This window comes from Oncorhynchus nerka, linkage group LG10, assembly GCF_034236695.1.
Source record: "Oncorhynchus nerka isolate Pitt River linkage group LG10, Oner_Uvic_2.0, whole genome shotgun sequence".
Taxonomy (NCBI): domain Eukaryota; kingdom Metazoa; phylum Chordata; class Actinopteri; order Salmoniformes; family Salmonidae; genus Oncorhynchus; species Oncorhynchus nerka.
The window spans coordinates 78,966,257-78,982,631 of NC_088405.1; the positions used below are offsets into that span (position 1 = coordinate 78,966,257).

At 42.0% G+C, this 16,375-nt stretch overlaps 1 protein-coding gene across 2 annotated transcripts in view; it reads left to right on the forward strand.

Moving 5' to 3' along the window:
* Positions 1 to 15,355, forward strand: part of LOC115136064 (protein FAM168A-like) — a 52,723-nt gene extending 37,368 nt beyond the window's left edge. Inside the window, exons 4-8 of one of the 2 annotated variants that reach the window (XM_029671446.2) lie at positions 1,440 to 1,565; positions 8,935 to 9,077; positions 9,319 to 9,496; positions 10,110 to 10,253; positions 10,529 to 15,355. In XM_029671446.2, coding sequence (XP_029527306.1) covers positions 1,440 to 1,565; positions 8,935 to 9,077; positions 9,319 to 9,496; positions 10,110 to 10,228 — 566 coding nt within the window. In that variant the 3' untranslated portion in view covers positions 10,229 to 10,253; positions 10,529 to 15,355. The remainder of the gene's footprint in view (positions 1 to 1,439; positions 1,566 to 8,934; positions 9,078 to 9,318; positions 9,497 to 10,109; positions 10,254 to 10,528) is intronic. The other variant, XM_029671447.2, reaches the window with a different exon arrangement.
* The last annotated feature ends 1,020 nt before the right edge of the window (positions 15,356 to 16,375 follow it).

Consider the following 16,375-nt stretch of genomic DNA (forward strand, 5'->3'; position numbering starts at 1 on the left):
AACAAACCTCCAGGCTATGTAAGGGCTATTTGAACAAGAAGGAGAGTGATGGAGTATTGCATCAGATGACCTGGCCTCCACAATCACCCGACCTCGACCCAATTAAGATTGTTTGGAATGAGTTAGACCGCAGAGTGAAGGAAAAGCAGCCATCAAGTGCTCAGTATATGTGGAAACTCCTTCAAGACTGTTGGAAAAGCATTCCAGAGAATGTCATCAAGGCAAAGGGTGGATACTTTGAAGAATCAATCTCAAATGTTTTTATTTGTTTAACACTTTTTTGGTTAATACATGATTTCATATGTGTTATTTCATAGTTCAGATGTCTAAACTATTTTTCTACAATGCAGAAAATAGTTTAAAAAAAACAAAAAAAAACTTGAATGTGCAAACTTTTGACTGATACTGTATGTACTCTATTTCTGTTCTCTGTGTGTGTGTGTACTCTGTTTGTGCGTATGTATACAGTGTCTGGTGAAAGTCTACAAACCCCTTGCCCAGCATTCACATTTTGCTGCCTTTAAATTAAATACAAAAAATGTATAACATTTTATGTACACCACCTACACCATTTTCAAAGTACATTTTTTCCAAATGAATAACAAAAATGTAAATGTCTTGATTGCCTATGTCTTCACCCCCCAGAGTTAATACTTGGTGGACCTTTTGGCAGCCATTACAGATGTGAATCATTTGGAACAAGATTCTACCAACTTTGTACAACTCTTAGTGCAACATATATCCATTGTCTTTGTCAAAATTGCTCAAGTTAAGTACATTTGGTTGGGAATCATTGATGGACAGCAATATTCATACCTTGTCTCTGATTTTCAAGCACATTTAAGACAGGACTTAGAATTGACCACTTAGGAACACCAATTGGAAAGACATTCTGGTGTGTCTTTGACATTAACATTTTTAATTGTTCTGCTGAAAAATAAAAGGTTTTCAGAAGACTGAGGCAGGGTTTCCTCCCATTTAAATCTGGTCTTTGCTCCCTTCATATTTCTTTTGATCGTGACCGACTCCCAATCTCTGCCGGTGATAAGTATACCCATAACATGATGCTGCCACAACAATAAGAGAACATTTCATATAGTTTTCTTTCACATTGAACATGTGGAGGAGGTTATGTAGATCGGTAGAAAAAAACTCTTTAAGTTATTCCCTTTTTAGATTTAATTTTAAGGCAACAAAATATAAAGACTGTGCAAGAGGTGTGTAGACTTTCACTAGCAACCAGGTGTGTACTGTAAACTCTGTCTACTCTGTGTGTATTCTCTATGTGCGTGCTTGCGTGAGTTCATTTGCATGCTGTGTGTGTTTTATTACTATCTATCCTTGTCTATCTTCTATATCTGTCTCTGTGTTCTACGTGTGTGAGGGTGTGTGTGTGTGTGTGTGTGTGTGTAATCTCTCTGTGTTTGTGTCTGGGACAGTGCTGCTGGTGAAGCAGGGCTGGCCCCAGGCCTCCGGTGCTGCAGTGGGCCCAGAGGGCTCCTATGACCTGGCCATGGACGCAGGCTCAGAGGGCCGCCAGTACCAGGCCTCAGCCGCAGCTTTCAGTAAATATGACCCTATGTACTCTACACACACAGATATGTATTTACACAGACATACTCACACACACGTTTGCACTCATGCACTCTCACACATACATACACAGTATGCACGCAGCAGGGTTTCTGTTAGCCGGTAAATGCTGCCCCCCCCCCCTCAAAAAAAATGCCACACTGATAAATAAAATAGTTGCCGACCAAATTGTCCAGGAAAGAAAAAATCCATTGCAAAATTATGCATTTTATTAATTGAAGGAAATACCAGTCGATGTTCTCCAATTTCAAAGGCAAATATCCTTCATATGCTAATAAAACCATTAAGCTGCTTGGAAATTAGTGTAGGGTATTTTTAGTCACACAAAAGACGCAAGGTCCTCAAAAGAGTCTTCAGCTAAGTGTACTCTGACTAGGTCCTCATTAGAGACTTCAGCTAAGTGTACCCGACTAGGTCCTCATAAGAGACTTCAGCTAAGTGACCCGACTAGGTCCTCATAAGAGACTTCAGCTAAGTGTACCCGACTAGGTCCTCAAGAGACTTCAGCTAAGTGTACCCGACTAGGTCCTCATAAGAGACTTCAGCTAAGTGTACCCCGACTAGGTCCTCAAAAAATACTTCAGCTAAGTGTACCCGACTAGGTCCTCATAAGAGACTTCAGCTAAGTGTACCCGACTAGGTCCTCATAAGAGACTTCAGCTAAGTGTACTCTGACTAGGTCCTCAAAAGAGACTTCAGCTAAGTGTACTCTGACTAGGTCCTCAAAAGAGACTTCAGCTAAGTGTACCTGACTAGGTCCTCATAAGAGACTTCAGCTAAGTGTACTCTGACTAGGTCCTCATAAGAGACTTCAGCTAAGTGTACCCGACTAGGTCCTCATAAGAGACTTCAGCTAAGTGTACCCCGACTAGGTCCTCATAAGAGACTTCAGCTAAGTGTACCCTGACTAGGTCCTCATAAGAGACTTCAGCTAAGTGTACCCGACTAGGTCCTCATAAGAGACTTCAGCTAAGTGTACCCCGACTAGGTCCTCAAAAGAGACTTCAGCTAAGTGTACCCGACTAGGTCCTCATAAGAGACTTCAGCTAAGTGTACCCCGACTAGGTCCTCATAAGAGACTTCAGCTAAGTGTACCCCGACTAGGTCCTCGAAAGAGACTTCAGCTAAGTGTACCCGACTAGGTCCTCATAAGAGACTTCAGCTAAGTGTACCCTGACTAGGTCCTCATAAGAGACTTCAGCTAAGTGTACCCCGACTAAGTCCTCATAAGAGACTTCAGCTAAGTGTACCCCGACTAGGTCCTCATAAGAGACTTCAGCTAAGTGTACCCCGACTAGGTCCTCATAAGAGACTTCAGCTAAGTGTACCCGACTAGGTCCTCATAAGAGACTTCAGCTAAGTGTACCCCGACTAGGTCCTCAAAAGAGTCTTCAGCTAAGTGTACTCTGACTAGGTCCTCATTAGAGACTTCAGCTAAGTGTACCCGACTAGGTCCTCATAAGAGACTTCAGCTAAGTGTACCCGACTAGGTCCTCAAAAGAGACTTCAGCTAAGTGTACTCTGACTAGGTCCTCATAAGAGACTTCAGCTAAGTGTACCCGACTAGGTCCTCATAAGAGACTTCAGCTAAGTGTACCCGACTAGGTCCTCAAGAGACTTCAGCTAAGTGTACCCGACTAGGTCCTCATAAGAGACTTCAGCTAAGTGTACCCCGACTAGGTCCTCAAAAGAGACTTCAGCTAAGTGTACCCGACTAGGTCCTCATAAGAGACTTCAGCTAAGTGTACCCGACTAGGTCCTCATAAGAGACTTCAGCTAAGTGTACCCCGACTAGGTCCTCAAAAAATACTTCAGCTAAGTGTACCCGACTAGGTCCTCATAAGAGACTTCAGCTAAGTGTACCCGACTAGGTCCTCATAAGAGACTTCAGCTAAGTGTACTCTGACTAGGTCCTCAAAAGAGACTTCAGCTAAGTGTACTCTGACTAGGTCCTCAAAAGAGACTTCAGCTAAGTGTACCTGACTAGGTCCTCATAAGAGACTTCAGCTAAGTGTACTCTGACTAGGTCCTCATAAGAGACTTCAGCTAAGTGTACCCGACTAGGTCCTCAAGAGACTTCAGCTAAGTGTACCCGACTAGGTCCTCATAAGAGACTTCAGCTAAGTGTACCCCGACTAGGTCCTCAAAAATACTTCAGCTAAGTGTACCCGACTAGGTCCTCATAAGAGACTTCAGCTAAGTGTACCCGACTAGGTCCTCATAAGAGACTTCAGCTAAGTGTGTACTCTGACTAGGTCCTCAAAAGAGACTTCAGCTAAGTGTACTCTGACTAGGTCCTCAAAAGAGACTTCAGCTAAGTGTACCTGACTAGGTCCTCATAGAGCTTCAGCTAAGTGTACTCTGACTAGGTCCTCATAAGAGACTTCAGCTAAGTGTACCCGACTAGGTCCTCATAAGAGACTTCAGCTAAGTGTACCCCGACTAGGTCCTCATGAGACTTCAGCTAAGTGTACTCTGACTAGGTCCTCATAAGGACTTCAGCTAAGTGTACCCGACTAGGTCCTCATAAGAGACTTCAGCTAAGTGTACCCCGTTAGGTCCTCAAAAGAGACTTCAGCTAAGTGTACCCGACTAGGTCCTCATAAGAGACTTCAGCTAAGTGCCCTTAGGTCCTCATAAGAGACTTCAGCTAAGTGTACCCCGACTAGGTCCTCGAAAGAGACTTCAGCTAAGTGTACCCGACTAGGTCCTCATTCAGACTTCAGCTAAGTGTACCCTGACTAGGTCCTCATAAGAGACTTCAGCTAAGTGTAAACTAAGTCCTCATAAGAGACTTCAGTTTCCTCACCCCCACTAGGTCCTCATAAGAGACTTCAGCTAAGTGTTCTTTCCTAGGTCCTCATAAGAGACTTCAGCTAAGTGTACCCGACTAGGTCCTCATAAGAGACTTCAAAAGTGTACCCCGACTAGGTCCTCAAAAGAGTCTTCAGCTAAGTGTACTCTGACTAGGTCCTCATTAGAGACTTCAGCTAAGTGTACCCGACTAGGTCCTCATAAGAGACTTCAGCTAAGTGTACCCGACTAGGTCCTCAAAAGAGACTTCAGCTAAGTGTACTCTGACTAGGTCCTCATAAGAGACTTCAGCTAAGTGTACCCGACTAGGTCCTCATAAGAGACTTCAGCTAAGTGTACCCGACTAGGTCCTCAAGAGACTTCAGCTAAGTGTACCCGACTAGGTCCTCATAAGAGACTTCAGCTAAGTGTACCCGACTAGGTCCTCAAAAGAGACTTCAGCTAAGTGTCCCCGACTGGTCCTCATAAGAGACTTCAGCTAAGTGTACCCGACTAGGTCCTCATAAGAGACTTCAGCTAAGTTACTGACTAGGTCCTCAAAAGAGACTTCAGCTAAGTGTACTCTGACTAGGTCCTCAAAAGAGACTTCAGCTAAGTGTACCTGACTAGGTCCTCATAAGAGACTTCAGCTAAGTGTACTCTGACTAGGTCCTCATAAGAGACTTCAGCTAAGTGTACCCGACTAGGTCCTCATAAGAGACTTCAGCTAAGTGTACCCCTAGGTCCTCATAAGAGACTTCAGCTAAGTGTACTTGACTAGGTTCCTTTGATAAGAGACTTCAGCTAAGTGTACCCGATTTCCTCATAAGAGACTTCAGCTAAGTGTACCCCGACTAGGTCCTCAAAAGAGACTTCAGCTAAGTGTACCCGACTAGGTCCTCATAAGAGACTTCAGCTAAGTGTACCCCGACTAGGTACTCTTTCAGCTAAGTGTACCCCGACTAGGTCCTCGAAAGAGACTTCAGCTAAGTGTACCCGACTAGGTCCTCATAAGAGACTTCAGCTAAGTGTACCCTGACTAGGTCCTCATAAGAAGACTTCTGCTAAGTGTAATGACTAAGTCCTCATAAGAGACTTCAGCTAATGTACCCCGACTAGGTCCTCATAAGAGACTTCAGCTAAGTGTAGACTAGGTCCTCAAAGAGACTTCAGCTAAGTGTACCCGAAGGTCCTCATAAGAGACTTCAGCTAAGTGTACCCGATTAGGTCCTCATAAGAGACTTCAGCTAAGTGTACCCCGACTAGGTCCTCATAAGAGACTTCAGCATGTACACTAGGTCCTCATAAGAGACTTCAGCTAAGTGTACCCCGACTAGGTCCTCAAAAGAGACTTCAGCTAAGTGTACCCGACTAGGTCCTCATAAGAGACTTCAGCTAAGTTTACCTTTGAAGAACCGACTAGGTCCTCATAAGAGACTTCAGCAAATGTTCCCCGTTTTTCCAAAGAGACTTCAGCTTGTGACTAGGTCCTCATAAGAGACTTCAGCTAAGTGTACCCTGACTAGGTCCTCATAAGAGACTTCAGCTAAGTGTACCCGACTAAGTCCTCATAAGAGACTTCAGCTAATGTACTCTGACTTTTCCTCATAAGAGACTTCAGCTAAGTGTACCCGACTAGGTCCTCATAAGAGACTTCAGCTAAGTGTTTACCCGACTAGGTCCTCAAGAGACTGCTTTTCACTAGGTCCTCATAAGAGACTTCAGCTAAGTGTACTCTGACTAGGTCCTCAAAAGAGATTTCAGCTAAGTGTACCCGACTAGGTTTATCTCAATACTTTGTTATATACCTTTTGTTGGCAATGACAGAGGTCAAACGGTTTTCTGTACGTCTTCACAAGGTTTTCACACACTGTTGCTGGTATTTTGGCCTATTCCTCCATGCAGATCTCCTCTAGAGCAGTGATGTTTTGGGGCTGTTGCTGGGCAACACGGACTTTCAACTCCCTCCAAAGATTTTTTTTGGGGTTGAGATCTGGAGACTGGCTAGGCCACTCCAGGACCTTGAAATGCTTCTTACGAAGCCACTCATTTGTTGCCCGGGCGGTGTGTTTGGGATCATTGTCATGCTGAAAGACCCAGCCACGTTTCATCTTCAATGCCCTTGCTGATGGAAGGATGTTTTCACTCAAAATCTCACGATACATGGCCCCATTCATTCTTTCCTGTACACGGATCAGTCGTCCTGGTCCCTTTGCAGAAAAACAGCCCCAAAGCATGATGTTTCCACCCCCATGCTTCACAGTAGGCATGGTGTTCTTTGGATGCAACTCAGCATTCTTTGTCCTCCAAACACAATGAGTTGAGTTTTTACCAAAAAGTTATATTTTGGTTTCATCTGACCATATGACATTCTCCCAATCTTCTTCTGGATCATCCAAATGCTCTCTAGCAAACTTCAGACAGGCCTGGACATGTACTGGCTTAAGCAGGGGGACACGTCTGGCACTGCAGGATTTGAGTCCCTGGCGGCGTAGTGTGTTACTGATGGTTGGCTTTGTTACTTTGGTCCCAGCTCTCTGCAGGTCATTCACTAGGTCCCCCCGTGTGGTTCTGGGATTTTTGCTCACTGTTCTTGTGATCATTTTGACCCCACAACTGAGATCTTGCGTGGAGCCCCAGATCGAGGGAGATTGTCAGTGGTCTTGTATGTCTTCCATTTCCTAATAATTGCTCCCACAGTTGATTTCTTCAAACCAAGCTGCTTACCTATTGCAGATTCAGTCTTCCCAGCCTGGTGCAGGTCTACAATTTTGTTTCTGGTGTCCTTTGACAGCTCTTTGGTCTTGGCCATAGTGGAGTTTGGAGTGTGACTGTTTGAGGTTGTGGACAGGTGTCTTTTATACTGATAACAAGTTCAAACAGGTGCCATTAACTTCTTGCGTCGAGCAATCCTGTATCCGGGAGCGTAATCATAGCCTCAAGCTCATTAGCATAACGCAACGTTAACTATTCATGAAAATCGCAAATGAAATGAAATAAATATATTGGCTCACAAGCTTAGCCTTTTGTTAACAACACTGTCATCTTAGATTTTCAAAATATGCTTTTCAACTATAGCTACACAAGCATTTGTGTAAGAGTATTGATAGCTAGCATAGCATTAAGCCTAGCATTCAGCAGGCAACATTTTCACAAAAACAAGAAAAGCATTCAAATAAAATAATTTACCTTTGAAGAACTTCGGATATTTTCAATGAGGAGACTCTCAGTTAGATAGCAAATGTTCAGTTTTTCCAAAAAGATTATTTGTGTAGGAGAAATCGCTCCGTTTTGTTCATCACGTTTGGCTAAGGAAACCCCCAGAAAATTCAGTCATTACAACGCCAAACTTTTTTCCAAATTAACTCCATAATATCGACAGAAACATGGCAAACGTAGTTTAGAATCAATCCTCAAGGTGTTTTTCACATATCTATTCGATGATAAGTCATTCGTGGCAGTTGGGTTTCTCCTCTGAAGCAAATGGGAAAATGCACGCAGCTGGAGATTACGCAATAATTGCAACGGAGGACACCAAGCGAGCACCTGGTAAATGTAGTCTCTTATGGTCAATCTTCCAATGATATGCCTACAAATACGTCACAATGCTGCAGGCACCTTGGGGAAACGACAGAAAGTGTAGGCTCATTCCTTGCGCATTCACAGCCATATAAGGAGACATTGGAACACAGCGCCTTCAAAATCTGGGGCATTTCCTGTTGGAAATTTCATCTTGGTTTCGCCTGTAGCATCAGTTCTGTGGCACTCACAGATAATATCTTAGCAGTTTCGGAAACGTCAGAGTGTTTTCTTTCCAAAGCTGTCAATTATATGCATAGTCGAACATCTTTTCGTGACAAAATATCTTGTTTAAAACGGGAATGTTTTTTTATCCAAAAATTAAAAGAGCGCCCCCTATATCGAAGAAGTTAATACAGGTAACGAGTGGAGGACAGAGGAGCCTCTTATAGAAGAAGTTACAGGTCTGTGAGAGCCAGATATCTTGCTTGTTAGTAGGTGACCAAATACTTATTTTCCACCATAATTTGCAAATAAATTCATTAAAAATCCTACAATGTGATTTTCTGGATTTTTTTTCTCATTTTGTCTGTCATAGTTATAGTACCTATGATGAAAATTACAGGCCTCTCTCATCTTGTTAAGTGGGAGAACTTGCACAAGTTGTGGCTGACTAAATAATTTTTTGCCCCACAGTATCTTGGAGGCTACATGTATTTTGTAAAGGAGCACTGTCAGTCCTAACTGTTCTCCTCCACCAATGAGACATTCTGAATGTCATGACAACTGAAAATGATCTGGAAACTGAAACTAGGTCTCACTCACCACATGTTCTCTCTCTCTTTCTGTCTCCCTCTCTTTTGCTTTCTCTTTCTCCATCTTTCCCTCTGCCGGCTTGATCTCTCTCTTACTCTCTCTCTTGCTTTTTTCTCCATGACTTTCCCTCTCTTGCTTTCTCTCTTTCTCTCCCTCTCTCTTGCTTTCTCTCTTTCCATCCTTCCCTCTCCCTATCTCTCTTATCTTATCCAGGATACACTGCTGGGACGCCCTACAAGGTCCCCCCTGGTCAGTCCAATGGGGCGCCCCCTCCCTATTCCCCGTCCCCTAACCCCTACCAGACGGCCATGTACCCCATCAGAAGTGCCTATCCCCAACAGAACCTCTACGCTCAGGTAAGGACCTGCTTTCTACTCACTGGGGTTGGCTGTCTGTTTGACAATATCACCTACTGTACCTGCTTATAAGATGATTGATGACCATTCTCTACTTTTTTGGGGATTATTAGGCAGCTAGCTTGCTGTGTAAAATTAGCTCTGCTACAAAAGTAAGAGAAGCCAAATTCTACATTTTTCCATATTTAATATTGCCAAAGCATTCCAAAAACATTCCTCTCTTTTCTTCTCTTTCTCTCAGGGTGCGTACTACACACAGCCGATGTATGCGGCTCAGCCTCACGTCATCCACCACACCACGGTGGTGCAGCCCAACAGCCTCCCCAACGCCCTCTACCCTGCCCCTGTCCAACAGCCCCGCTCCAACGGCCATATGGCCATGGGCATGGTGGCTGGCACAACCATGGCCATGTCTGCTGGTAAGAAGTCAACACTCAACTACTAGGGTTGCAAAATTCCCAGGTTTTCCAGAAATGTATTAATTTTTTATTTTACATTTATTTAACTAGGAAAGTCAGTTAAGAACAAATTCTTATTTTCAATGACGGCCTAGGAACAGTGGGTTAACTGCCTGTTCAGGGGCAGAACGTCAGATTTGTACCTTGTCAGCTCGGGGATTTGAACTTTCAACCTTTCGGTAACTAGTCCAACTCTCTAACCACTAGGCTACCCTGCCGCCCCACACATCGGCTATGTGTAGTACGCACCCTGAGAGAAAGAGAAGAAATTAGAGAATACTGGTTAGAAGATTTGTGGAATCAGGAGAGAATAACCAGGAAATCTGGGAATCCTACAACCAAGATCTCTGGAAAAACTTTACAAAAATGCTCAGATAAGGGAATTTTGTGACCCTATCAACAACTCAAACAAATAGTTTACACAACTATTACTTACAGTAATGTTTCTGTTTGGAGTAAAGGCTTTATTTATAACACGTTTATAACAGTAATCGATCGATTATTTCTCAAGAAGTTTGGCCACTGACATGTTTCCATGGTGATGACAACTGTCTGTCTGATTCTCTTTGCCCAGGTACTCTGCTGACCACGCCTCAGCACGCCACTCAGCACATTGGTGGACATCCGGTCACCGTGCCAACCTACCGGCCCCAGGGGACACCTGGGTACAGCTATGTGCCTCCTCACTGGTAGACCCTCCTCACTGGGCCCCATTCATGTAAGTTACTGGTGCTAGATCAGTTTTAACCTAACACAATGTTAGGAGAGTTAAGGTCTGATCTATTGACAGTGCTTTGATATATAAGTGCTTAGATTTGTTATTATTATAAAACAATATATGTGACTAACTGTAATTCTGAGTTATTGTCACTTAGAAAATGAATTGATAGTACAAATGTGATATTTTCTTTGTAAATTACATATATAATACATATTTCTTCTCCCTCCCCTCTCCATCTCTCTACTCCCCCCCTCTCTCTCACTCTTTCTCAGGAGTCAAACATTGCTCACAACTCAAGTCTTACATTGGTGCAGGAGGTCTGGCATACAAGCACCAAGTCTGTCAGCAAGAAAAAAAACTAAAGTGCAAGGGTCACTATGCATTATTTTGTGATTTGGAAAAGCTGCTTTTTCATGTTTTTATTATTTTTTACCAGCCTCAGATTTTTTTTAAATGTATTTTATTTTATTTTGACTCTCTTATAATCCAGACACACACTGACCAGCAGTATAGTACATTTATAGTACATTTGTGCTAAACAATTGTGTGTGTGTGTGTGTGTGTATTTTTCTGTTCTGAACACTGGTTACGACGCAAAGCCAGTCCCTTCAGCCGTGAGAATGTACACCTCTTTGTATGCTGCCAAATGCTCTCATGTTTCAAAAAGCATTGGGGGGAAAGCGCCGTACGAGTGTCGCGCCTTGTTTCTTTTGTGTTGCGCCTAGATTATTTTCCACTTTTCTTGATTTGCATTCCCATTTCGGTTTACGTTCAAACACAACCATCTTCCAGCACAAGATAACAAGGGTCGTCTTCCAGCTTGTAGCAACAGTGCATTAACTTGGCTTCGTAAGATTATTCCCACTGTATATCAGTCATGTGGTAGAAGAAAGACTAATACCGGAAGTACCGTAATAGTTACACACCATGTAGAGTACATTTTCAGTAAGTTCAGTGGACATAATTAGCTTTTACGTCTACTAGAGTATTGTAAGCAATTGAAATATCTATACATGAATATATATTATATATAGGAATACTGACGTGTGAGCGAGCGCCTGTACGCGTTTGTGGTTCTTTTGGACAAGTAAAAGCTCGGCAAACTTAAAAACACACTCACATTTAGGTTTTTCAGTTGGTGTGAGTAGTGGCACATGTACACAATACATATACAGATTTATAGGACATCACACACACAGACGCAAAAGTGTAGACATCATAGGACGTGATGGATAGATTGCTGGATAGGGTCTCCCTATTGCAGGCTATGTTGTGAATTGAATCCAACTCTAATCTAGTGTCAACTGAAGTGCATGGAGTTTGAAGGGTGAGGCAAATTGTCAGTTGGACCAGGGATAACTAAGTTGAAGGATTCAAGGGATTTACGTTCAATAGAGAGGGGAGAAAGGAATACAAGGGGAGTAGTGAGTGGAAAAAGGAAGAAAAGCATCTAAATTGTGTTGTGGTCAAGCATCTATGCCCATAGGCTTGTGCTGCATGCCTCCCATTGATCTCACAGGCTGGAGATAAGTGTTATTCGCAATAAAGATCCCATGTGATGTCATGTTTACATGTTTAATAGATCTAATCTAGGCCCTAAACTGCACCATTTACCTGGGTTGTGTTCAGCAAGGCACGCCAGAGCAAAACGTTTTGCATTGGAAAACGAAAATTGGTGTTCTTATTGGACAGATTCAGGTAGTACCGCCCTGTTTTAGTCCTTTTCAAAACGTTTTCTCGGGAACTTAACATGGCCCTGATCAATGTCACTCGTTTTTCAGGTGACCAGTAGAGGGCAGTAGTGAGGGGTGAAGGGCAGACAGCAGAGTTGAGGCTTCCCGCATGCTTCAGTTTGGGTAGCCGAACCGAACGAGTGGGCTCGCATACCTTACCTTCGCTTGAAAAAAGAGAAAAAATACGCAATAGTACTGTTTGTCCGTTTTGGGACTACGTAGCCAAAATAGTCCAAATTAATCTAGAAATCTGTGATTCATTTTGATGTTTTTGCAAAGGAGATCTTAGTTGTGCAATTTTACATCTAACCATGATGTTTGGTGGAGTATTTCTCAATTGAAAACATTTGCATGAAAATGAGTCGTCTATCATTGAATGACAGCAAACACTTCATTGAGGAATTCCTACTGTTGACCAATCGCCCATGAAAGGGTGTTAACTTCGGTTTGCCTCGCAATAAAAAAATAGTGTGCAACGAACAGTCGAAGACCAAAACTAATAAAAACTCCACCAAATGTAGTCATAATATATACACATACTGTTCCAAACTGCTTGGTTGGCTCAGGATTTTAGACGGGCCCCCTATTCCCTTCCTATTTAGGGCTCTGGTCAAAAGTAGGGCACTATATAGGGAATTGAGTGCTATTTGGAACAGAAACAAGGTTTTAGAAGCCAGACTGACCTCAACAGTTATGTGTTTCAGTTCAGAGAATTGTGTCATCTGGTCTCAATGTGTATATTACTCTGTAGTCCATGCAATTGATACTAGTTCACCTGTCTTGTGAAATCTTCTAAACAATGGCAGGTGTAAAAATGCTCTAAAACACATTATTTTGGACTTAGATTAGTGAAAGGAAACATTTAGTTGTCAGGTTGGCCAACCTGTTAGGGCCTCCCTCCTAGGCCCTCCCTCCCTTCAGAGTAGCCAATAGAACAGGTTCAAGACATTGTTTCCAGGGCATCCAATAGCAGACACAATGGAAGGGAGTTAGGATCGTGAAGGGAATCATGTGTATGAGAGGAAGAATTTGTGTTCTAACAGGAAACTGGGAACATTTAAAAAAGGTTTCAATCATGTCCCTTTAGTCGGGGCCAAAAACCCTTTGACAGGGGCACTGAGTTGGGAGAGGTCCGTGTGCAGCATGTGTTGACTCCAAATCAACCCCTAACCTAGACCTAGCCTCTACTCCTCTCAGGTCTTCTGAGAGGATTGGGATAGGTGGAATCAATATGGCTGACATTTCCACCCAGCCAATCAGAATGCAAGATTTTACCATAATGCTTACAGTGTATTGATCCAGTCTGCCTACATCCACAGGAGTGACTAGGGTGTAGGGGCTAGGGATCCATTTGGAATTCAGAAATAGAGTTGGCAAGGAAGCAGGGTTCAGCTTGGGTAGAGTTTAAAGGTTGTGAGGAGGAGTTCCATACTAGGTTATTATGGTTCAGTACTAGGTTACCGTATCATGACCACATATCAGAGTTATCATGTGAGTGTGTCAAAATTGTATTGCACAAACATCTAAAAGTAATAATCTATACTAAATACCAGGTACTTAGCTCATATTTTAAGAGATTTCTTAAGAGTTCATTTAGTTCCGTGCATTTGACTCTTTGGTCTCAATAAACAACTGTAAATTTAAGAGAATATCTGTTGTGAATAATTGCTACTGCTTTTTTCAATCTGTTACAATCAGTTAACTACTATGTAAAATGCTAAATGCCATTTTTTTGCCACAGTGTTACATCGCCAATGGAAATAAAACATTTATTTAAAGGAGAGGCATCCTGCACCCAACATATGACAATTGATACAGTAGCATTCGCTAGTGAACGAGGTATAGATGTGTAGATGAGTGAGGCATGTATACAGTCCTGTGTGAGAGTTTTTTCCCAACATGGCACTGGTCAGACTGTGTAGAGCTAACGTTATCCAACCGCTACTCTCCCCTGTCAGTAGCCTATCACAGAGCCAAACAGAACAAGAACATTGAAAACAAGTCTCAAAAGTAAATGTATTGTGCCACATTTTTTGGGAATATTAGAGGGAAGACCATCGAAAAAATATAGTTTTGTAGTGCTATTCACTAGAACATGTAATGTGATGCAAGAGCTGAACAATGCATATGACTAGTTGCACAGGCCCAAGTCTGTGAATGCTATGTTGAGTGCTAAATCTTTGGCGGTTCAAAACCTCAATAATAATTCAACCATGTGTACTATGAGTATAACTGCAGTGTTTTAAAAAAAGGCAAAAAAAAAAAGATAAACTTTTAATTTCTTGTATGTAATTTAAGAGCTTTTTACCATAAGTGTTATTTAAGGTTTTGTTTATTGATTGATGTTTATTATTCTTAAGATAGAAGATCTTTATTGTCAATCTCAAGTGGGTTGCCTTTTGGTGCTTCAGAGGGCATTTCAGAACACAAGTCTGTAGGATGAGTGGAGCAGATGTGCGGAGGGACACAATCTGGCAACCCGGTCAGAAGCGACTGGCATACAGGTCCCTCCTACTCGCTGGCCTTTTCCCCTCAAAGACCCAAGGCATTGAAACACGAGAGGAATGTTCCGAGAACCAAACTGACACCATAAACAGACGTTCCCAGAACATCCAGGGAACCTAATGTGCTAACTGGGCATTATCTGAAAGTTACCCCAGAGTCAAGTCCTTACACTACAATTGATGTTTATTGAAACATGCTAAAGTGTATGAGTCCACAGTTTGCGGACTGAAGCATGAGAGCTGTAGCCTGGGATTGAAACTTATTTTGTTACGTTTCACCATTGTTTCACTTCATGTTATGTAACAACCATGCAATGTAGCAAACTCAGTTTGAATTCTAGGCTATGGGAACTGCTCCTGAGTGTCTCAATGCCTGGGGTTTGAGAAGCAAGCAGCTCCACCAAGGTTGAACACACAATCTCTTTGGTTTGTCTGTTTTCTTTGGTCACAATTAACTTTGGCCTTGTCAAACCTTTGATTTGAACACTAATTTAGAGAGAGTGAAGTATACCCTTGTGTCTTCCCCCAAAAATAATCAAAGAAATTGTTTAAAAGAGTCAGCACCTTGAGATTAAAATGATTTCCCAACTAATGGCCCCCGGGGCTCTTGCAACGTTCTGTCACATGGTTGCAGCAACACTGGCGGAATGTTTTTGTAACATAAGATTGGGACGTTTGTAAAGCAGAGTCCCACATCAGACTTGTGTATATGAAGTGTAAATCTGTTTTTGTTTTCATGTCATTCTAATGAGGATCAGTCAGTGATTCTGGTGACAGAAGTAAGGCAAGTTTGTAATTGTATAATACTTACTGTACGATGTAGAACATTCAATAACTATTAAAATCTTTCCCAAAAAGCCTAGCTTTTACTTGTGTTACATTTGTGTCCTCCGCCAATTCATCTTAAAGGAACATTGTGGCCTCTATAAATTGCAACAAAGCAATCAGTCAAAGGATAAGACGTAGACTACACTTCAGATTTCCAACATCAGCTATGCATCAGTGGAGAAATGTAATTGAAAGGGGGTGACCCTTTCTAAAGACAACCAGTATGCCAGTATGTTTTAAATTGCCCAAATCAGCTGTTTTAAGTAATTTCTCAACCTTTAAGTCATAACACCTTTTGTGTAAGGGTGACAGCCACCTCTTCCACAGAGATTTTATCAATTAAGGCCAGAGACGGCCATCAGACCTGGGTTCAAATATGTGCATTTGACTATTTGTTATTTAAATAATTATTTTCTGTGTATCTGAGTATTTTCAAATGATGTGGCCCGAATCAACTACTCCTATTGGATGTACAGTGTATGTGAAAGTATTTTCAAATAATTTCCTATAAATAGCCTACTATTTGAAAGTATTTGAAAATACTTATTTCTATTTCAAATACATTATTTCAAATACCAAACAAACATGGTTCAAATGCATGGGAGTATTTATGTATTTGTATAATTACTGTGTGTTTGAGTATTTCAAATACATGCCAATACTTTTCAATACTTAATTAACATATTCAAACACTTAATTCCAAATTACTTTGAAAGTAATTCAAATACCTTAAATAGTATTTAAAGGGACCATATCCACAAGTGTCTCAGAGTAGGAATGCAGATCTAGGATCAATTTAGTATTTTAGATCATAATGATTACGATTATATGGACAGATGGGGAGCTGATCCTAGTTCAGCACTCCTACGCTGAGATGCTTTATGGATACGGGCCCAGGTCTTCTGGCCATAGGACAATTTGGGGAAATTAGCTGGTTTATCTTTAGCCCAGTGGGCCTGTCTAAATTAGGGTTTTAGCGCCGAAATATCATTATTTTGCTAAGAATGGGCTGGTGTGGGGGCCTTGAGGAAAAAATTGTCTGGTGTGTTTTTCC